Genomic DNA, 24593 nt, shown 5'->3' with positions numbered 1-24593 from the left:
CAGAGGCAGCCTCACTCCCCCCCCTCCTCTCCTGCCCCCTCCGCCGCTCCAAAAAAAAAAAGCACTATTTGCTTTATTGAACTCCCCAAAAACAGTGGTCATAAAGTTAAATTAAATTATTTGTGTTGTCGAAAAATAGCCTATTATGTCTTTTTTTTATATTATAAGTTCAATTCCAACGATAAAGTCAAACACCTTAAAATAGACAACTTTATTTAAGGATGTACCAAAGCTCACAGTGTCACTTATAACTTTTAACTCCACCGTGATGATTTTGGAAATATCCTGCTCATTGTTTTTTTTTTATATATATATAATTTTAAATCATATCTTGCATGGTGTAAAACACTTCCTCACAACACAACAATAAAACACCGTGTAAAACGTTTATCACGCCACAGTAGCTAGCTAAAAATAAACGATAAAAACCGAATAACACAATAAATTAATTAACTAGTGAAATGTGTTCATCCGCTCGCAAATTAGTTCCCTTTTCTTGTAAAGGCCTACTGCTTTTGTCTCCTCGGTGTTAGTTAATAAAGGTTTGCTTCTCCCTGGCGTCACAGGTGACCTTACAGACAAGTCCAGACTTGCTCCTGTCACCCAGCATGTCTCCTAGACGCATAACTGATGAAATATCAGGGGAGAAGATGGGAAACCATGGACCACTCCAACATCTACAGCAGGTTCCCAGCAGTGTAAAAGCCAGGGGTGATGTGACCCATCAGAGCAGCTTCTATTACCTGTTATAAGGGTTCAAGTTTGAGTGGAGCATAGTCTAATATTTTATTTACTAAAAAAATTAATATATTGCAAAAAACATAGTGAAAAATGAGACAAAAATTATGCTAAAGACTCACTGATAAGTAAACTAAAGTTGGGCAACTTTATCACTTGAAGTGTATTATGCTTTTTAATCCTGATTAAAGTTAATAAATGTTATAAATACAGAAATTTATATAAAAAGAATAATTACACCTATTTACAAATAAATGTTTTAAATGTGATTTGAAATATCAAAAAATATATATTATGTAAGGAGTTAATTCTATTTTTTTTTTTTTTATTCTTAATTTAGTTCTTTACAGTTTTCTCTCAAAATAACGTTTCACAGGAGATTTTTACATAAAAAATATAGCACTTTAATATTATTAATTAAGTTAAAATTACAGTTTGTTTTTCTGTCTTTTTGCTTAAAGGACACACACCAGCACCAGCTAATGACACATGCTTTACAGGAGTGTGTGTGTGTGTATGTGTGTGTGTGTGTGTGGTAAAGCTGCACTGAAGTGATATTACAGCTGAACTCAGTGACCGAGCTCTGCACCCTATATCCATAAGCACAGAAATATCCTGCAGGATTACAGCTTGAGTGTGTGTGTGTGTGTGTGTGTGTGTGTGTGTGTGTGTGTGTGTGTGTGTGTGTGTGTGTGTGTGTGTAGTGTATGGACTGAGCATGTAGGCTATAGCCTACAAGGATTAAAGGGTGACACAGGTTCATATCGATCCCCTGATCTCACTCAGAACAAGAAAAATAAACATAAATACACTACATACATTTTTGTTTTATTTTTTAATACCCAAACTCAGCAACATATTTATTTAATATATGGGCACTTTCATTATTAGTATGTATTAATTTATAATTATTATCATTTCTGATGGAAAATATTTTTTTATAATAAAAAAAAATGCAATTACTCATAACATTACTTTACATGGTCTAAACATGGGAACTTTAATGATGTGTTTCTTAAAAGAAAACATAATTTATGTATAGATTGACAGCATCATTTGCATTTAAATATAGATGTGGACACATACCAGCATAGAAACTATAATTTTGTTAAGAGGCTCAGGGTGAGTTTCTTCTCATTTATGTGGTGGGATTTTAAACTTTCCCCTCCACTTTTTGCACATAAGTCTCTTTCTTTCTCTAAATGTAAAAACAAAATAGGAAATATATATTCGGTGGATTCTTTGTTTATATTTTTTGTTTGCAGCAGTTACGTTTAGAGAGAAAATATAATTAAACAGCGATAAAAAAAAATCTGAATTACTGCTGTGACTTGATGTTTTGCTTAAGGTCATAAAACATCTAGAGGAACATGGGGAGGATCGTTCTTTCGTTTTATTTATTTTGAGGAGTGCAATTATCCCACATTTCACTCACAAAGAGTTAAGAGAAAAGTCGTGACGTCTACTTTTTTACTTTTTTCCCCCCTAATAACGTGAACCCTCGACATGTCCCGGGGTTTGAGGGGGGAACGGTGTCGGTTCTAATGGAATAGGCCAGCGCTCTCCAGTTTCCTCATTCTGCAGTCACACACTCTGAGTTCGGGCCATGCCACATCTCCAGACAGTATGGATGGCAGCCGAGACAAAGCCCGGCATTCTCCAGCACCCAGGGCCCCCTCTTGGTTTTATTTCAGGCCGTTGCTCTCAGACACAGACCATTCTGCGCCGAGCACCCAAAGATGGCAGCCAGGAAGAGAAAGAAAAGCAAAGAGGTGAGGCTGAGAGGAGGTGAAGGGGGGGGAGTGGGCGGAGGCTCTGGCGAGGACCAAAACTCACTGCCATCCTCACCACCTGATGGTTACTCTGGCCTGTTCGCCCTCCAGCGTGCTGCAGTGCGGTACCACGCCCCACTCTGTACTGCAAAAAAAAAAAAAAAAACCTCAAATGGGATGCACATGAGGACAGTCGAGTCAGTCACTCTGAGCGGATTACGTTTGAACTTCCATCTTGGTGCAGGAAGTTTTGGTAAACCCCTGAAGACTTCAGTGTGGGTGTTAGTATTGGGTCAAAGTGTATCCTCACAGCCTGCTCTGGTCCATTTAGTGTTAAGCCTGACTTTGTTAAGCCTGACTAAGCAGTGGCTCTTAATCAGTGGACACAATCCCTGTTTAAATGTTGCGTTTATGAATGATTTGAGAATATTTTCCACACATAATGACATCTAATGTGCACAATTCAACAAATTTATCAGTGTAAAATGTAACAGTACAGCTGCCATAATCCGGTTGCATGAATGTGCGCATGTTTAAATCACTACCTTGTTAAAAACCAACGTCAGATTCGGTTTCAGCAGCTCAAGTTCACGCCCGAGATGTTGAAATAGATCAAAAAAAGGATCTCGCTGAACAAAGGTATCAGTCAGGAGAAGGGTACAGAAAAAGATTAGGATAATGGCATAGTTTCAACAATTTCCCTCTGGGATTATTAAAGTATTTCTGATTCTGATAAAGACAGCCATCAATAATTAGAGAACATATGCGTCAAGAGGGACATTACAAAAAATGACTGCCAAAAGAAGCATCAAAGAACCTGCGGGGATTACTGATTGTGTTCTCCGTGTGGCAACGATTCAATGCAATTCAATTCAATTCAATTCAATTTTATTTATATAGCGCCAATTCATGAAACACGTCATCTCAAGGCACTTTACAAAGTCAAGTTCAATCCAATGTCCTGTGATGTCAATATGTCTAGGTTAAGGGGAAGGGTAGCGAAACAGACAAAACCCCACCAAAACCTTACAGTCAAATGAAACTATTCAGGAACTTCTGGGCCACTGTTCCTGAAGGTACAGTAGGTTTGCCACAGTGAAACACGGTGGTGGCAGCGTCATCATGTGGCCTTTTTTACCCAGATCTGTCAGTTCACCTGAGCAAGGCCCGAGGACAAGAGACGCCCGTACAATCTCAGAGATTTGGAGTACTTTTGCAAAGTCGGTGTCCAAATGTTGCAAAGTCAGGGTCTGGAATTCTTCTGCTCACAAATTTAAATGCTTTTTAGCCTAAACTCTACATGATAAATGTCAAGTTATATGGGGAAAAAAGTGTTACAATTACTTATTTTGGTGTAATTGGTTTTGAACATCGCAAAAACTTGCCTTTAACAGAGTTGCATAGACTTCGGGGAGTCGCCATGAGTATGGCCCTGCGCGGCAGGATTCATTCAAGTATGCTCTCTGGGATTTTAATAAACCATTCCGAGAGGAGCCACGGTCGGATGAGCGCGCGTGTTTTCACAGCAACGCTCTGTTTGAGGAAGACGGCTAAAGGATAACAGCTTTTCCCTGAACCTTCTCGGAAGAGAAAACGAATGTCCTTCCAAGGTCAGCTGCGCCGACTGAACCTTCCAGGAGTCCGACATCCATCAAAGGCTGCGAGAAAGCGTGTCGCCGCGGCCCGAACGCGTTTCGCCGCAGGAGCGCCGTCGCCTTATCGTCGGCGGAGAAGAGGCTGGGCAGCATGTGCCGTGGCTCAGTTGCCACAGGTAACGGGTCAATGATTACCGAGGCGGGGTTGACGGTGTCCTCAGGCTGGGGTCATAACAGCGGGGCCTGCAGCTGGCAGCTGTAAGGCGCACGCTCTGATTGGAGTGTCCAAGCTGCTTGGAAAATGCTGAAATAAATACATTAAAAAAACATTTAACAGCAGTTGAGTGTTTACCCAGTTTGAGTCACAAAGCAGGTCCTTTCCCTATCTTCTGCAGGGCCCTCTGGACACCGAATCTGGGAAGGAAGATTGAGACGCTAACTCGCAGCCAGAAGTGCTAATTTAAAGTTAAAATTGAATTCCTTTTCATTAACGATACAGAGGACAATCTTGTTTTTTTCTTCTTTTTTTCTTTGTACAAGTTTACGAGGAGAGGAGGAAGGCTTTAGAAGAAAGAAATAAGAGCAGAGATTCTTTCACGCAATCCCCCTGGGGAGCAGAATAGCAGGTAAGGTGATCTTGCGAATGCTGAGTTCTTCAAAAAGGGACTCGGGCGTCTCTTAACCACATTTCTGGAAAAATCGTCCACTATACCTTTGATAACAGCCATGTTCGTCTTTGAGTAGGCCAGTGATACATTTATAACCTATCTACAGGTAAGCTGGTTGTGTGTGTTCCATATCACTTATCAGGACTACATTTGGTATTATTCTAATACTTTTCAGCAAATTTTTGAAAAGAAACCCCTTTTCTTCACTCAGTAACTGCCTTTGCTGCTCTGTTTTTGGTTGTCTTGCAAGTGGACCCATTGATGTGCTCGTTGCTTAGCCTCCCATGATGGGCAGGGGGCATGTTTTTTTGTGGCATCACCGTAACCACCTACTGCTCTGAATGGATATGTGCCCCACAACCATCGCACCAAAAAGCATCTAATTCAAGCTCTCTCTCTCTCTCGCTGCTGTGCCAGAAAAAGAGCTAGCCTGAAACGACACAAGCACGGCGTGATTTGATGCGTATGAAGGCGGTTGCCCAGGGCGGCATCAGATAGGGGGGCATGATGCACACGCACTCAATAAAGACATTGTAATTTATCTGTCTGTTACACCTTGTACAAGTTTCTATTGCTTTTAAGTTTCTAGTGCTTTTATATATGTACAGTGAAGGGGGAGTTTGCTTCCCCTGCTTGCTCCAGGGAAATGAAGACACTTGAATGTGCTTTTTGCAGCAATGCACTGATTCTTGTCGTAGAATATGTATAATCTCCGGAAACTTGAGTATATATATATATATATATATATATATATATATATATATATATATAGAGAGAGAGAGAGAGAGAGAGAGATAGATAGATAGATAGATAGATAGATAGACAGATAGATAGATATACTGTATATATCTATTTATATATCCCTTCTTTGACCCCCTTTCCGCTTATTTACAGCCCTCGTCAATGCAGCCCAGGAAAACAACTGAGTTCCTATGCTGCGGGTGACCAGGGGACGGGAGGTGAGCTTCAACGGGGACCACGCTGAGTGAATTATGCCTCCAACCGACGGCACATTTGCTCGGTCCGGTGCCTAAATCGGCCCGTTCCAAAAGATTTTGTACAGAAAAAGGGTCTGTGACACTTCTGTAAACAGTTCAAGCACACACAGCTAAGGAGGATTTTGTAAAACGGTCACAGTGAGTCACGTCGTCGTCGCCCTGTTCCATCTTTCCCTCCCTTGTTTCTCGGAGAGATAGAGGCCCCGCCTGCCGAACTGTCCTCCCGCGCTCCGCTCGCTCCTCCCTCCCGCCCTATCCCCTTTCTACATGACATCATCTGCACATCTGTCGTCCCAACAGGGTGCTGGTGACACAGACAGGCCACAAAAAAATCGGAGGAGCTCTCCCTCTACTCTTTTGTCACCGTCCCCATTCCCTTCGTATCTTTTGCTCTCCCTCCACCCGCGCCCGCCCTGCTTTGCGGCATTGTGTCCTGTAAATAATATAGCTGCGTGCTGCATTTCATCCGCCTGCTTCCTCCAATGTGGCGTTGCACTATCTGAGCTAGGCAGGAAACAGCCATTAAACTAAATGATGCATGGACCCGACTCCAGGCCTTGACCCGTGTGATTGTGAGCAAACTCAATCAGCGAGGTCAGCTCTAACGTGAGGTGACTCTTAAAAAAAAAAAAAAAAAAAGTAAGATATTTCTGCCTCACTTTCTCTTCTTTGGTCTGTGTGCGTTATAGTGACGGAGAGGGACGGGATAGAGAGGCAGGGGGAGTTCTGGTGCGTTCCGACAGAACGGCACAGCCCATTAAGGCCCGGAGTCTTTTCAAGGGGGAATAGAAAGTTGGAGAACTGCAACACATGTTTGATTCCCAAAGACCCAAGCGCACTAATTCCTCACATGTGAACTGCTCGCAGATCAAGACCAAAAGTTGTAACCGGTCGGATCACACCAGCTGCTGTGGATTTACAATTCTGCTGATGTACACGAACAAAGACAGCTAATCCTATAATTAGATACAGTAACTGGCAACTTTTAACAAGTTTTTTTTTTCTCTCTCTCTCTCTCTCTCTCTCTCTCTCTCTCCTGAAATTAAGAACGTTTTTCGCGGTAAGTTGATGAGAGATTGGCATAAAGATAAACAAATGACAGTTAATGGTTTTGGATCTGTATCTGAACCTAAACGGTACAAGGTATGGAGAAGAGGAGGCGGCCGACTGGACACTGAACCCGGGCCTGAACAGCAGAATCAGAGCGCAGGACTAATATTTGGACTATTTCTCCTAAGCTTTGCAGCAGAAACGAGCCTGACTCTCCTATTAGCAGGTTACCCGTCAACAGATCACCGAATCTGAATATTTCGGGGGTTTTGCTGTGGATCCTCTTGTTAATTTCTAATGACAGCTTGTCCATTTTATTTGCAACCTCTCCCTTTGACTTTGAACAAACTAAATCCAACTTGTTTCAAACATCTGCTGCAGATGAAGCTTAAAGCAGTCTTTGCAAAGAGCAACAATTACACACGCATTTAAAGCCTCCTTTGCCGCATTGCCCCCGAAACTCAAAGTGCACGTCGCGTGGAGACGGTTAACTTATGAAATTTCGATGGTAGGAACCAAAATGGAGGAACTATTGAGAGCTGGTGGGGGGCGATTGACGGGCTGTACAGCTTCGCATCCAGTAGTTTCAAACGCTGGAGTAAAGAGCCCCCATGAGGACGTCAGCAGTACTCACTTCGTAGTAGGACTGGCCCTTAACCGATTACCGTTTTTCCCATTTTGTCACTTTACAGCCACAAACTCCAGCGTGTTTTATTGGGTTTCGCTGTGACAGACACGCAAAGCAGGGAGGAATTGAGAAACTATTCAAAGGTATTGCACAAATAAAGATCAGAATAAAACACAGGGTGCCGTTTTATTTTTATGTCTCTAAATTGTAGCTCCTGGCCGCCTCTTCAGATGTGTTGTCCTCCCAGAAGGTGAACCTCCACCCCAAGTCCCAAGTCTTTTCCAGCATCTGAGAGGATTTCTTCCAGGATTCTCCTGCATTAGCTCCATCCATCTTCCCAGTAATCCCTGACCGGCTTCCCTGCCACCAGCTGAAGGATACCCACAGAGATCAGTGAGATGTTCAAAGCTTGGGATATTGCTTCATGACCTAATTCAGCTTTAAACTTCTCCATCCCTGCCTTAATGACCAGTTTGTTGTGCTCCTTGGTGCTCATGGAGCTGTTTGTTCGCTAATCGTCTCTGACAAACTTCTCAGGCCTTCACATGACCGCTTGAATTGAACTTCCTTATACAGCACCAAGGTGGACTCCGTTTACAAATTAGGTGACTCCTGATACTTATTTATAAGTATCAGAGTAATTGGGGGCTGAATATAAGTGTGATTTATAGATTTATAGTCATTTGTGTAAAAAAAAAAAAAAAAAAGAAATCTTACCAATGCACAATTATGCCCTCTTTTGTCTCAGTCTTTCGCATAGTATGCCGAGAAATGACGCTGCAGTTTGACATTGAAAGGTGACAAAATGCTAAAAAGTTTCAGGAGAATCAGTAATTTTGCAAGTGGACAGCGTAGATATTTATGACTAATATTGAAAAGTAGACATTTGTATATTTAAATAAATGTAATTGTGTAAATATTTATTCGAAATGTATGTTAAAGTTAAAGAACTTACGTTTAGTTACTTGTTCATTTAACTTTGATTACTTTGTGGGTTTGATTCACAGTGGTTTGCTTTGTATTGTTTACCATTGCCTTTGTAGTTTAAGTGGAATTAATTTAAGTAAATTCACTTATGGATTAGTAATTGGTTTTTTTTTTCTTTTGGGCTTATTTAAAGGATTTTACCTGCTTCTGGACCAATTTTGCACATGTCCTGACATTCACCAAATAAATGGAGGATAAAAGAAGGAAAACTGTGTGGTCCTTTGAGTAAAAACCCTGTTGATAAAAGTCTACATGAATTTATCCATCCCTTTTGAAGTGGGGAAGCTGCACAGATTAAAAAAAGAACTTGACAGTGTTCTTCAACAAATCTGCAAAAAAAAAATTATTAAAAGTTTTCATTGTCTTCAGCCCCCAAATTTATCACCTCAGGATGGATAAATCAACATAAATAATGGAAAACTGTTCAGGACTTAAGAGCACTTGCTGTTTTGGTAACGTGTGCCTCCAGAGCACAGAGGGGTTGAATCATTTCCGCGCTTTGTTGATGCTTTGTCTCCCTCTGCAGGTACAACCAAGTAAAGACAGCTGGATCTCTGACAGCAAGAGCTGAGTGAGGACACGGGGTGACCCACAGCGATGAGTGGGAAAGTCAATCTTGGACTGTCTTTCTGTGAGATTTAAAATCTTTGACACTGGACAGCGACGCGTTTATTTGTTCACTTACTTTTTGTCTAGTTTGCTTTATTTTATTTTTTTTAGGGGGGTGGGCCCTATGTTTCGTTCCAGTCCAAACATGTGCAACCACTCTCGAGTCCGTATTTCAACACAAAAACATAAATCCTGCACACATAAAACGACTCATCTCTCAGGACGTTTATGTGCCTCGTAACGCTGCCTGAAAAATATAGCTCTGCCTTCGTCTGATCTCAACGAGGGGTTTCAAGATGCTCGGCGTGGTGATCTCTCAAAAAGCAGAGCTTGTTCTTCAACGTGGAAGCAATTCTCCCCCCCCCCTGTCAGCTCCCTCTGGTTTCCCTGAAATTCACAACAGTGTAAATTACATTTGATTAAAAAGCGGCGTGGCTTGATTTACTGGCTCGCCTCTGGGGAGCTTTCGGGGTTTTATCTGTAAAATCTTACATCCCTGCTGTGAGCAGGAGGGGGGTGATATTCATTTTTCAACAGCCGCAATCGGATTTTCAGTCATATATCTACATCAGTTCAATACGTTTGCCCTAATACTAGACTAAGACCACTGAAACTGTGGCTGGGCTTAAAAGCAAACCGGAGCAGTGCATAGTTATGCACGTAAAGGCCCACATCTCTGACCTGATCGCATCACCCAAAACACTCAGGTGACTGCTGAATATTTTTCCTTGTTTCAATAAATGCTTAATAAAGCGTGACATAATGATTAATAATGAGTATTGGTTTTACTCTGCTCAAAAAGAGTTCTTACTGATGTGCACTGGTGGTTATTGGACATTTTACGTCATTGTAGAGCCTCAGGATATAACTATGATCCTCAGATCTTCCCAGACTAAACGTTGCCACTATATTCTCTCTAAGGCTTGATTTGTCCTCAATCAAACTAATGGTCACAGCAGCCACCTAATAAGAAACCCAGCAGGTGAAAAAACAACCAGAATTGTCAGAAAAGGGTTGGTTTTAACTTTTTTTCACAGCTTTATTCACGACTTCTGACTGTATTTGATAGCAAATATTTATAAATATGATTCATAAATTTGCCTGTTGAATTTTGTGCTCCTCAACTCTATTCAAGCTCATTTTTGCACAAACAAAATAACTCAAAAACTTAATTTCTTTGCTTATTTGACACATAAACATTGGCTGTATTTAGATGCTTCATGCAACATTTCACAACAGGAGCCACAAACAGAGGATTAGAAAAGGACTAAAGTTGCATAAAAATTGACGAGGACCTCAACGCCTGGGTAAAAATACCCAATGGATAGTTTATGGTTACATAATTGATCGTTAATCCTTATCCGATGATACACTATACAATAGTTCGATAAATGTTTGTTTATTAGAAACTTATGAAAAGAGGGAGAAACAATTCAGTAACTAGATGCTAGTTACCCACTAATGATTTTTCTGCTGCTTCTCTTAATTGATTCTTTAAAAAATGGTTTTATAAAATATAACCAAGATTGCATATAGATGGAATAGGTTAGTGAACGTAACTAACCATTACCTAATGCTGGATCTGATTAATAAACAATATAACACAATGAAGTATAAATCATTAGGTCGCGGTGAACTGTTAACTAACTAAAACTAATTGACTTAGCGGTAAGTAACCAATAGCATAACTGGGATCAGGAGGGAATCACTAAGCATCGTTAGCTGACTATAAACTATCCATTAACTAATCACTAGCAAACAAACAAAAATGAGTAAAGATCACGCGGCGTAAAATATACCTTACTAATCAGAGGTTACCAACAAAAATTGGACCACAATTTCACCAATTAAATTAGATTTTTCTTGTCATTAACTAATACGAACAAATCGTAGGTTATAAATCGAAATGAAATCTAGATCAGAGATTAATAACTAACTATCTATTATAGAAAATACAAGGAATGAACAACAGACTAATATTTTTGCTACAACCATTTATTTTAAATCCAGACGGGATGAGGAATTAATCATTAGATTAAATTGCCTTATGATTAATTTACAATAACTGATCATAGGTTAAATGGAATGGGGAAGACATCATTAACGCTTATTAGACAACAGATTAACATTAAGTAATCATTGGTTATAAATCGAAACGGAAGCAGGAAATAAACATCAAGTACTACTTAGCTGACCATTTACTAACCCTCATCTAGTAAACACAAGCTGCTGGTGTTTTTTTTTTTTGTTTTTTTTACTTATTAATAGGTCCAAAGTGCCTTTACAAACTGGCAGAACTGCCTTTACACCACCGCGTTCAGGCTGACGGACCATGAAGTCATTGTGCGTCGATAACAGAATAAGTGAATGTGGACACTTCAAGAATTTACAGGAAACAAACGAGTCAACCGAGTCAAAAGAGATACTGCATGTAAAATAAAAAAAGATCTGCATAAAGTATGATCATCTTGTCGAGTCAATTGTTTCAAAGTCCAAACTATGTGTTTGTGTTCATGGTGTTTTGTTGTGCATGCATTGTCCATCAGTAGGTCCCGAAAGGAGCCTCTTCTGACTGCATGTGCTTGTGCTTCTACTTTGGATTTTAGAGAAAGACTTCAAAGACTTCAGCCTCACCATTCCTCCGCCATGCCTTCGGGAAATCCTGAACATGCCCTCATGTCACCACAAGAGGGCGTAATGTTTGAACAGCCACCAGAAAAAGTACAGCGTAAAGATTAGTAAGCCTAAAAAAAAAAACAAGAATCTGTCCTGGTGAATAACCCCAGCAGAGGATGTGATTAAACATGATGTCAAGTTTGGAAAAATTGTTTTAAGTCAGAACATGACTGGAAAGTTTTAAGCAATTGCATTTTAAAAAGTCATTATATTGATTCTTTTTGAACCGCACGACATATTTCAAGTGTTTATTCCTGTTGATTATGGCATGGAATTGATGGAGACCAATATATATTGTCCTTACAATCTACCTTACAGTATATGTACTCTGTGAGGACACCAGTGTGTGGCTCTGCTGAGGTGTTAAAGAAGCCCAGGTTGATTTAATAGAGAGATGGAATAAATGCTCTCCAACGTCCTGGCAGATGGCTGACGTTGGGCTTCATAAAACAGAGGACCAACACCAGCAGATGAAAAGCCCCCCATCCCCCTTTTTTATTGGTCTTCTATTCAAATTAAAAAATTTTCGAGAACCGTTTTTATTGTCCCATATCGCTCTGAAAAGAACAGAAATACTGTACTGCTTTTGTGGCCATGTTTTCATCTACTTGTCATGCGAGTTTTGAAAATGTGGCAAAAAGGAAAATGCTGATTGAACAGTAGCAAGGTTTGCATTTACATTGGGCTGGCTCTACATTTTGCTTCAAGCCAATCGTTGCCACAAAATGACTACATGTATAAACACTAGTTTATCCGCTCTAATTTATAAGTGTCGTAAAAAAATATAATTTAGCAGTTTCACTACCAGAGCTGTTCGTGCCAAGGTGGTAAAGAAGCGCGATGTGTAGGGAGAGCGGGGAGGCCGGGGAGGTGCGCTTGGTGGGTGGAGTGTGCCGGCCGGCCGGGTGTGCAGACTCATCCCGGTGGGCTGGTGCGCTCCCTTCCTCCTTCTCCGCAACATTCCCACTTTTGGAGGGCTGACCATAGAGCGTCCGAAACCACGTCCTCCCCCCCATTCCCCCTCCCCCCTGTTTCCACTTTTTTTTCTTGCCCCACCATCACCCTACCAGGCTCTCTTTCAGGGCCAGGTGTCAGGCGCGCATCGGCCGGGAGATGCCTCTGCTCTGGCGCTGCACACTGACAGCGGGCTCGGAGCTGCCGCAGAGCGCCTCGGCTCTTTCCGGGCGCAGCATCCCGGACTGCTTCTAACACATTGAATCCACCTAAAAGGACATATATCTCGGAAATCTTTTTTTTTTTTTCCTTTCTCACATTTTTTTTCCAGAGAGAAAGCAAAGCAAGCTGTGTTCGATGCGCAGCCATGCTTCTCATCTCGTCTCGCAGCGCGCTGCTGTCCGTCTACTACCCGCAGATCTTCCTCATCCTCACCAGCGGTAGCTACCTGTACGTTACCCGAAATGCGCGCGCCTCATTACAGCTCGAGGCGCTTTGATTTCCAGCAGCCTACGTTAGGTCTACGTTACGTTCCAACGTGCGTAAAACCTTTAGCCAATTACGCACAAAATGACACGAGAACGGCAAAGATAAGAAACCGGGACATGTTTTCGAGGACTTTTTTAAAACCACCTTTCCAGATAATCGTGTTCTACATTTATAACATCTTTTGCTGCCAGGTCGTTTCTGGAATACTTTGGAAAAAAATGTGCGACTTTCTTTTCTTGTTTAGCCATTTCCCTCCTGAGTGGAACATGAGCTGCTGATTTCTCCTCCAACACGCTGGCATTTTCATTCAGAAATTGAGCCATAAAACGGCTGAGTGAAAACTTGGACGATTGAGGCCGGCATTTAATCTGCTCGATTTTATGTTTCGGACCAGCTGATGAGATAGCCTGCCCTGGTGGATTTACACATTTCACCAGAACCACTTTGTTGGAGGCACCTCGTCAGAACTGGGCCATAATGTGGGACGGCAGCATATGGAAAATAGTTGTGTTAAATGATGATTACTTCATGCTCTCTTTATAGAAAGAGAGGCCTTTGTGAGGAGCTCTTGTGACCAAGGCCCCCACAATGAGAGTGACTGCAGCACCATATATGCCTCTCATCCAGAACAAGGGCAGGTTCTGCTATGAATACCATAAACTAGAGGGGTTTGTGATTTCTCCTGGGAAGGTGATCAAAATGTGCTCAATTTGAAACCTTAATTAAGCAGTTCTCTTAAAATGTGATCCAATATTTGGTATGGACAAAAGTTTAGGGCACTGCAGTTCCTGATTTTTGACTGATTAAAACCTAGCCTACTTTATTAAAATCACAACTTAGCTTGAGAATTGGGCCCTTCTTCTAGTTTAAGACTGAATTTTTACCGTATTTTTTGCTTTAAGTCTATCCTGGTAACATCTCTGTGATCTTGATTTCTGCAGGGCGTTGTCCTCCGTGGTGGCCCTGGGTGCCAACATCATCTGCAATAAGATACCGGGACTGGCACCCCGGCAGAGGGCCCTTTGCCAGAGTCGACCGGACGCCATCATCGTCATCGGCGAGGGCGCCCAGCTGGGCATCAACGAGTGCCAGTACCAGTTCCGCTACGGCCGCTGGAACTGCTCGGCCCTTGGGGAGAGGACAGTCTTCGGACAAGAGCTGAGAGTAGGTCAGTCCAGTCTGAAACGCTGCTTTTTTTTGGTTTTCCTTTTTAGTTTGTACAAGGTAATGTAAATTACTCCACGGTAGTTTGGGTTTCCTTGTAACACATGAAGATGTTCGAGAGTCAAAGCTACATCCAACTTACAACACTGCAAACGAGCAAGCTCCAGTTCAAGGTTTGAATGCTGTCAACAACCAAGTATAAATTTAATCTAAACCACTGTCCCAAAGTGAGAGGAGACTTCATTATGTCAAGCCTATCAGGGTACGATCTCTCAAATCCCTACCTGTACAGTCTGTAAACACTAAATATCAGCGTCTCTCTGTCCAACATTCATTTTGACTCCTCACAGGAGCCTCTTTGCTTCTAATGTGAACCTCTTCCATAAATTGTTCCGGGTCCAGAATGTTTTTGTTGCGGTTTTGCTATGGGTTTGGGTCCATGTTTAATCTAGCAGTTCTGGGAGTCATCACTGTCTGCCATCTGGACCCCTTGCTTTTGGACCTTTATCTTAGTAAAGATCAGTTTTATCTGGGTAAACAAATTTAAAAAAACATTTGAGATCCAACTTTTTTTGTCACGCCCCGTTATAAAAAAAAACAATTAAGGAATTTCTGTCAGAATCCATTTAATAAGAGCTTTATCAAACCTTGTGAGAACATCGGGGTTGACTTTCTAAACCAGGACTAGACAGCAGTAAATGGATTTTACACAAGCTCACTACATCGACTTTTAGGGCCTGTGGATTAATTTACCTTTCAAATATACGAGGGAGATTCACGCAGTCGATTGATTAAAGGCAGTTCCAGAAGCTGGATGGCAACACGGGTAACCTGCATGCGCCGCCGTTTAATCAAAATAAATCACTGGGCCAAAAGATGGCCGCTTTGGATGATGCTCGCGCCCGATGCCTTGAGAAGTGCTGGGCGGCGCCGCACGACGTATCCGAATAGCTCGTGGATTTAGCTCGGTGAGAGAAGACTTCAGCGTTTGTTTTGAGTTGTGGGGCCGAGGGAACCATGATGGTTTCAGCCAAAGAGTTTGTCATGTTGGAAGGGAGCCATCAGAATTGCCTCTGAAGGAGACGCCATGCTTTGAGAACACAAACACGGCTTTATCCCGCTTGAAGACGTAGGGTATCCCCATACAAACTTGAGTGGCAATGAATGGATTTTGCCCCTTTTGCCCTATAAACATGTAGCTTCTTTGTTATGAAGCTCAAACAGTGATAGAAACGCTTGAGGACGGGCTAAACCGTTGCTGCAATGTGGTGGATCGTCTTAGACAGAAACAGAGCGACACTCAAGCCGCGTGAGAAATCCGGCTGATGAGAAACACCACAGCACAGCGACTCGCTTAGGACCAGTGCGAAAAGCCAGCCAGTAGGTGTCACTTGTGTTTCCTTCAGAGTTGCTGCTGAGATGGAGGGTCTGCTGTCTGAGTTAAATACCACACAAGCAATGATCTCAGAAAACCATCTGCTGCAGCACACAGCAGTCTGTGAAACGGTTGGAAGGCCGTTTAGGAAAAAAAAAAAAAAAAAAAAACTTGCATCAGGGATCACTACTGTAGGCGATGTGAGAGGGATGTAACACCAAGTTTTTCTACCTGCCGGTTGTCTTAACGTTACGGCCGACACATGTCGAAAACATATAATACAGTTGCCGGCCCCCGTAGCTGTTGACGTCTCCGCAAACTCAACAGCCGAGACCGGGCGGCGTTTAGGAAGAAAACGCTTACACGGCACAACAAACACTCACTGGGCTACAGGACTTGTCTGGATGGTCCACCAGACACAAGAATAGGACAGCGGAAAGAAAAAAAAAAAGCGGCAAAGTTGAATCTGAACAAACCACAAGACTTCTGGCTCCTTTAGACCAACACGGCCAAAGTGGAGATTTTCAGAAGTAACACACGGTGCCATGTTTTGTGAGTCACCGTTTAAAGAGCCTGCCATTTCCCCCCCTTATTAGGGGGACACGAGCATCAGTTTTAGTTCTTCAAGACACCACCGATGACTAAACTCTGACAGAGTGAGCCATCAGAATACCAACGTACACCATTTGAGGCGTACATTTGGATGGGCGTAGGCCTGTCACGATAACAAATTTTTCTGAATGATTAATTGTCTCAAAACTTATTGCGATAAACGGTAATATTGTTTGAAGACCTTTTTGCACTGATTTAATGGAAATTACTTAATGTTTGCGATTTCCTGCCAAAGATAAACACACTTTACACTGGAACTGGTTAACAAAATAAAACGAGAAATAAAAATCAAATGGACTCTTAGTCTCTGTTAACTAAAAATACACTTGAATAAAAACTAAACACAAGATAAAACCATGGTGGAAATAAAAACTACATTCAACCAAAAGAGTACAGATAATGAAGTCTGTATATCATTAGATTTTAAAAAAGATAGGCAAAACTGCCATTTTATAAAAAAAAAAAATGCAACGTAACAAAAGCAGATTCTTAAATAAGACTAGATGCCTCAACAATCTTTAAGCAGATCTGTAACTACTTTAGTCAGACAGATTCCGAGCAAGAGTAGCAATGTGTCCAGCTGTACCAAACATTCTCTCTGAACTGGTGCTTGTTGCACAAATACACATGTATTTTTTTGGCCAAGTTTGCCATCAAAGGATTCTTTGACTGACTACCTGATGCGATAGTCAACTCCTCCTCCCTCCTCATTTTTCCCTTCCTAAAAAAAATTAGGAAGGGGAGGGGTCAGTGGATAGCACCGGAGTTAAGCCTTTTCATCCAGCGTCATCAATAGAAACAGAAAAACACAGGCAGAGACGATATAGACGATAAATTAAAAGACGCAGATAGTTTTTATTTATCGTGCGATTAATTGATTTATTGATTATCGTGACAGGCCTAGATGGGCGTACAAACCCATCGAAAAGTGACATGTCGGAACGCATTATCTAGTTTCTTCGCTGTGATGTCCAGCTATTACTTGACCTTGATCTTGTGAGGTTCAACCCCAAAGAGGCAGAGCCCACAGAAGAGGGAGAGTGTAGTGAGATGATGGTGAGACAGGGTGGAGAGAGCTGTGGCTCTGTCCACCCCGTCTTCTCAAAAGCGCTTTTGTATCGCCGTAAAGCTTGTTGGACATTTCAAGACATCAAGAGATTGTGGTAACTGGTTAGGAAAATGTCAGATTTGGTCTCCCTGAAGGCGATATTATGGTGATGTAGCCTAACATTGCACCAAAGACATACCGACAGAGCAAAAACCCTGAAGGAGAATGTTCAATCACAGGTTGGTTCCAGGTTTTCGTGTGGCCGAGTTAAGGTACCAGACCTAAAACCGTCTCACACCTGAACCACATTTAGCTTTTTTTAAACGGTGTACGTCAAAATGATGTGAAGATTATTTACGGTGTTACCCGCTTTTCGTCCAGTCTGCTCTCCTCGGCGTCAAGCCCTGACTGATGGTGACCCATCGTTCATCCCACTTTCTCCCATGGAGCTCTTATTGGGGTTAAGATAGAAGGATTTTCCTGAAAAGTAACTATTTTAAAGCATTTTTCAAACAGAAGTGTTCAAGGGCCAAATTTTGGAGAAAAACTCGGACTTCCCTGATCTGTCAAAATCTCTACTGTGTAAGCCTAACAATCCCTGACTGTAACCCAAGTCAACGACATCTCTAAACACAGAACTCAAGCTAGCCATATGACTTTCAAGTACATTTTTATCCCAATTCTGTCCTCTTTTCTTCAGGCAGCAGGGAGGCGGCATTCACCTACGCCATCACCGCCGCCGGGGTCGCCCACGCGGTGACGGCCGCCTGTAGCCAAGGCAACCTAAGCCAGTGTGGCTGCGACCGTGAGAAGCAGGGCTACCACGACCGGGAGGAGGGCTGGAAGTGGGGGGGCTGTTCGGCGGACGTCAAGTACGGCGTGGAGTTCTCGCGACGCTTCGTGGACGCCCGCGAGATCAAGAAAAACGCCCGCCGGCTGATGAACCTCCACAACAACGAAGCGGGTCGAAAGGTAACGCAATGAGGTTCGCTCTCATCAAACACACGGGTGGTCAGTGAGTTCACAAATTCAAAGAGTTCACACTCGACTTGGCTAAATCACAGACGATTTGGAGCTCAACTCGGACTTTAATACCGCAGCAAGTGCTGCTTTTAGATTTTTTGATTGAACGTACTTCGTATTTTTTTCAATTTGCAGCCAATTTGCTCTAGCCAGAAGGCCCTGACTGTGATTAGGGTAGAACAGAGACAGCAAGAAGAGGTTGGTAAAAAGGGATACGTTTAATTTCTCACACAAATTAATATAATTAGTGAGATAATTAGTGCAGTAGTGACTGCAGAAGCCAGAAGCCGCGCTACAAATATTTTTGAGGTGATTTCTCAAGATGAAGAGAAAATAATCACAAAATGACTACAATAAAATAAATAGCTCATCAATTTATTTATTTATCTAGATAAAAATATTAAAATTAAAGACACACTGTCAGCTTCAAAAAGTAAGTATTGTCTAGTTAATGGTAGCTTAACAGCTAAGGAAGTTGTTTATTTTCGCATAACTTAGTAGATAAATCGTGAAAGCTGACTAGTCGTTTCTAGAAGTTGCAGTTTTTCCACGTGGCCTGTCTGGGTTGTTGCCCAGGGCGGCAACAGAGGGCGGGCCACACAAGCACCATATAAAACGGCAACTTATTTATCTGTCAGTTGTGCCCTGAATAATTTGCTAATGCTTTTTTGGATGTGAACAGGGAGTTGACTCCCCCATATGATGATTAGGTGCCGCCTGGAAGATCAGGTCATGTATGTTTGTCATTCACACTGTGCCCATGTGGCATCAAGTGCCACCAATCCTGTGACGTCTCTGCTTCTTTTAGCTGGACTGTCTGAGTACTCCCTTTGGCTCCTCCCAACTGGTTAATTTGAAGGATTTATTTTGAAGGACGGTTTCTGTCACTGTTATGGGGACTGAAAGCAACCAAAGTCGCATCAGAAGAAAAATTGTAGATAAAACAGCTTTGCTCGTACAGTGTGTAGTTGCGGTCAGACGGCTAGAACGACACACCACACGCCAACAGATTTCACTTTCAGAAATCTTAAAGCTGCCTGCTTGTTTGTCCTCGGGGGAACACCACACATGCTAGATCATCGGGGCAAGACAATCCAACATTTTGAATATCCCCGATCTGAGGTCGGAGCGCTACAGACTTTGTACAGAGTAGAATAGCTCACTCTTAACACACGCCAGGAATATCTCTTAAGATTATCTTTAGAGACGGGGAAGGGGAAGATCGGGGCAAAAATCAGGCTAGAAATCCTGCCATGTGAACCAGCCTTTGCCTTTTCTTTTAAAAAAAAACTGTCCAAACTGCTTCTGGTAAAATGTAAATAAACTGAAAAGCTGCAAATCTTACACATGGGAAGTTTAAACTGAAAGCATTTCTTTAAAAAAAAAAATGCTACTTACATGCATTTGCCTTTTTGTAATCTAATAAAACAACCTGTAAAACATATATAAGTTAAGTAAGCACTTAAATAGACCTGTTGGGTGATAATAATGAGTATTGGTACCTCATTACGTATTTCGTCACCTGGCTTGTCTAGTGTGTCTGGATTATCCATTGAGAATTTCTTGATGCAGGACTTGCATGTCTTCAGTTAAGACTTGATTTGGGACCCGAGATATTTAAGACTAACTTGTGATTTGAAAGACAAACATTAGTTTTGTGTCACGTTTGTAACATTATTTAGTCTACTGTGGGGTTTAATAGTCTCTTTGTTTTGAACCAAATAAACTAAATGTTCATTTAATTTGTCATTCCTATCGTTCCCATTAAGAAGCGATGTTTAGCAGGGACAGCCGTCGCTCAGAGCTGCTCATCGATCCATCCATGTTTTCCACTTACTTGAGATCCGGTTAGGGAGCAATCAGGTCCAGGATGGAAACCCAGACATTCCTCCCTAGATCCTAAGGGATCCAAGTGGGATGTGCATGGAAAAACATCTAAAAGGGAGCGTCACCGAAGGCATCCAGGATCAGATGGAAGAGCTTCCTTTCGATGCAGAGGAGCAGCGCCTCTACACAACGAGCTCCTAACTATACCTCTAATGCTGATCCCAGCCACGCTGCTGAGAAACCTCGTTTCAGGCGCTGGTATCTGGTTCCGGATCCACATCTCATAGTCGTAGGTGAAGGCTAGAACGTGGGCCGACATGTAAATCAAGAGCTTTTTTTGCGTTTTCGGCCCGGCTCTTTCTTCGCCAAGACAGGCGGGAGCTGCATTCTTCCTGCTGCTCTATCCATCCATAACCCGTGGACAAAACATTGAAGTCAGAGCCGGGAATATTCTTGCAGTCCCCCCCCCCCACCCCCTTTCCTTTCCCAGCGACCACGCGTCTGCATCGGAGCGCACACACTGACCCAGCCAGGGTGGAGAACCGCTTCCAAACCTGCGATAATCGACGAGGGGGAAAGACGCAATCCGCTGGTTTGAATAACGATGTGTACGAACATGTGGCCCTTTGTTATTACAGCTTCAAGTCTCTGAATTAAAACCGTACATATTAAGAGTGGATCTTGATCAAAGGTGGCTCCCCCATTACGCTGAAATCAATCACCTGTCTATTTTGCCGTTTGAATTTATTTATGGGGCATTATAATGTATATCTGACTGAAACCACCGTGTAAGAGTATACACATGCAGGGTTACGCAACAGTTCTGGTCAGTCTTCTTCTGTCACTCCGTTCTGTGGTCTGAGGAAAGGTAATGATAATTAGAGACTGCAGCTCGCAGCTACGAGCTATTTTCCCTGCACTTTTTGACACAAAGTTGGCTTGCCAGCAGCTGTGCTGAAAGTTTAAGTGGCTGCAGAAATCCCAGCTTCGCAAAAAAGAGACAGACTTAACCGTTTACGACGACGTTACATTTATCTTACAGGATATATTTTCTTCTCCTGTCAGTTTATTTTATTTCTTTTTTTTTTGTTGCACATAACGAGTCTAAACTCTCTGTGTGAGCAGATCCTGGAGGAGAGGACCAAGCTGGAGTGCAAGTGTCACGGCGTGTCGGGTTCCTGCACCACCAAGACCTGCTGGATCACCCTGCCCGGCTTCAGAGAGATCGGCTACCTGCTGAAGGAGCGCTACGGCCACGCGGTCCAAGTGGAGCCCGTCCGGGCCTCGCGCCTCCGCCAGCCCTCCTTCCTGCGCCTCAAACAGGCCCGGGGCTACCAGAAGCCCACGGACACGGACCTGGTGTACCTGGAGCGCTCGCCCAACTACTGCGAGGAGGACGCGGTCACGGGGAGCGCGGGCACCCGGGGGAGGCTGTGCAACGGCACGTCTACGCACGCGGACGGCTGCGGCGTGATGTGCTGCGGCCGGGGCTACGACACGCACCGCTACACGCGGGTCTGGCAGTGCAACTGCAAGTTCCACTGGTGCTGTTTCGTCAAGTGCAACACCTGCAGCGAGAGATCGGAGGTGTTCACTTGCAAGTAGGCATAGGGAAAAAAGGGGGGCTCAGGACGGATGGATGAGAGCCCCCTCGGCTCCGATACGAACCAAAACATATTTATTACATTTTGCACATATTGGCATCCTGTTAAGTTTACCTTGTAGGGAAAAGGAAACTCCCAGTGATCTTTGGAAATAACTGGGAGCAACAGAGACAGACGGCTGTGCAACTTCGCCAAAGTTTTCCTACCATTTGAACCCCACCCTCACCCCCCCGACGGCCACAAACGTCATCGTATTTCTTTGGGATTTTGGGTATTAAACCAACACAAAGTAGTCAAGTGAAAGGAAAAAACCGTGCATTTTTTTTTTTTTGTGTGTATGATCGCGTGTAAACATGAAGATGTTTAGACATGATGCGATCTAACGTGTTCCTTGGACGTCGTGATTCTGTGTCGTTATTAATGTTACCTGACAAAGAGCTTTATTTACACTGAGGAAATTACGCACGAGTCGACTCTGTTCACCAAGTGGTCAATTACTTTCTGAGGGCAATTGATATCCCCAGATTTTAGTTGCGGTCAACGCAGAAGGAGCTAAACACAGATGTATGTCGCACCTTTCAGATTTTTATTTCAAATCCACGTTTCGGTTTTGGTTCCCATTTCACTATTATGCGCTACTTTATGTTGGTCTGCCACCTAAAATCGTCAAAACACATTCAAGTTTGTGGTCGCGATGAGACAAAATGTGTAAAAGTGATAGAGGCGCGACTATTTTTTGCAAGAACCGCTACTTTGCTTCCATGTTGGTGCAAAGCATGAAGGACCAGTCCAGGCTGTTACTTTCCAGATGAAACATATTTTCAGAAGAACAGAAGTAAGGAAACCGTACATCTGAGACGCACTTTGGACCGGCCTGGAAGCGGCCATGTTCCCTATGAGGCCCGAAACGTGGCAGCCGAGCATCTTCTCACACTGTATTCTGTTTAAACACTGAAACAAATGTAACTATTATTTATGTAAAACACCTTTCAACTGGACAACTCGCAAACACATTTCCTCCACCGTGACCCTCATTCCCCCCCATTTAAAGTGAACCGTAACTTCTGAGGCACATTCGGATGGACGCCTTTCTTTGTTCTCTGCCGTAGGACCCAAGTTCTGCACCGAGCGTTGGTGCTGAAGTGGAACATTTTGCGCATTAAACCACCATCCCAAGGCCAGAGGGTTTCCTCCGCCAACAAACGCATTACTCCAAGCATCCAGCTTTTTTGAGTCCGAATGGCACTCCATCCTGACTGCGCTCATTGTCTCGCTGTTGGACGAGCCCGCGCTTCGGGGGAAAACCACGGAGGCCTCGTTTGACAATCCACGGAGGAGCGATCGGGTCCAGAAACATCCAGGGTTCCCGTGAGCGGGCCGAGACGTGCAATTCCACACGGCAGCCTCTGCTTACACAAAAGCCTTCCAGCGTGGTTTAGGCCTCCTCAGGCGGACGGCGTGGGACCCTCACCACATGGAGGAGCGGGGGCTTCAACACCATTTCTGGACACTAACCTTAATATATTAACATTTCTTTATTTAGGCTTTGTATGAGTTCCAAAACAATTTGAAGAGTATATTTTTATATGAGGAACGTGGCACTTTATGTCATTTCTAGCTGGAAAGTGTTTCTTTTTCGTGTCATTTCATTCATATTTGAAAGCTATAACTTATTTGGAATTTATGTTATTTTGGAATAAAGCTTCTGACATGCAAACGCTCCGTACACTTCAAGGCCGGGGGGGTCCAAAGTGCGCAGCGCACCCACCCGCCAACTGCAATTCAAGAATGATTCGGTCCATCATCACAGGTGATCCAGATGGAGACTCTTTTTTTTTTTTAATTAGAGGCTAAATTATTACAGACAAGTTCAAATCTTCTTACAATTGAAAATGTCGGGCAAAACACATGGTATTAAACTTGCAATAACTACAATTTTTTTTTTTTCTTTTTACGTTCTCTTTAATTTCTTAGTAAATAGGACCACATCTGTCCAATGACTTTTACTCAAATGCAGACTTTGGTTGCACCAAAATCTGATTTTATTTTATTAAAACTGACTAAATACAGCATGCCTTTTCAAAGAAAGGCTGACCCAACTTCTGCTCTTATTCTTAATATAAAAAAATAAATAAAAAAAAGCCCAAAAGAATCAGAAAAAAATTAAACGTCTTTTATTACAGCAAATGTGCAAAATCCCTTTTAAGTTTCGGTTTTAGAATTATTTTTACAGCCCTTTCCTACAGAAAATCCAACTAATTTGTTTGATTAAAATATTGCACGCTTTTATTTTGAGCAGTTGAGCAAAAAAAAAAAAAAAAAAAAAAGTTTCCCTATTTTTCGGGGGGGTAATTTTATTTTTATTATTTTTTTGGGCTTCGATGACTGTTGACGCGACAATTCTGGCACTCGTGACCAACAGTTTGGGCACCCCTGTTTTAAGGGAATTGTCCACATAAAAACAAAAAAAGGGTCCTTTAACTTCTAAAGACGCCCTTAACAGCCAAGTTACATAAAATTATTCCCGTGAAGTTTCTGGAAACGCCACAGGTACACCTCAGTAGTCAAGAACATCATTGAAAGATTCATTCTATGCATAAACCAGCTACACCTGTCAGCAGGCTTCGAGTGTTTATTTCTGTTCATTCGGCTTATTATGGCTTTTAGTTAATGAAGACTCAGTATTCAATTTCTCAGAAAATTTTAATATAACGCGATACCCATACAAATATTTCTATCCCCCTCCATAAGAGAAGCAAGCCACTAAAGCTATTGC

The 24593-nt window shown here is 42.6% G+C and overlaps 1 protein-coding gene across 1 annotated transcript; it reads left to right on the top strand.

Annotated features, from left to right (window-relative positions):
* The first annotated feature begins 12606 nt into the window (after positions 1–12606).
* On the top strand, positions 12607–22109 carry wnt7ba (wingless-type MMTV integration site family, member 7Ba). The gene is made up of 4 exons (XM_012873522.3): positions 12607–13125; positions 14106–14332; positions 18064–18335; positions 21339–22109. The coding sequence occupies exons 1-4, from the start codon at positions 13043–13045 to the stop codon at positions 21816–21818; spliced, it is 1062 nt and encodes a 353-aa protein (XP_012728976.2). The 5' UTR covers positions 12607–13042; the 3' UTR covers positions 21819–22109.
* The last annotated feature ends 2484 nt before the right edge of the window (positions 22110–24593 follow it).

The sequence above is a fragment of the Fundulus heteroclitus genome, chromosome 17, assembly GCF_011125445.2.
Source record: "Fundulus heteroclitus isolate FHET01 chromosome 17, MU-UCD_Fhet_4.1, whole genome shotgun sequence".
Taxonomy (NCBI): domain Eukaryota; kingdom Metazoa; phylum Chordata; class Actinopteri; order Cyprinodontiformes; family Fundulidae; genus Fundulus; species Fundulus heteroclitus.
This window is presented reverse-complemented; position numbering and strand designations above follow the sequence as displayed.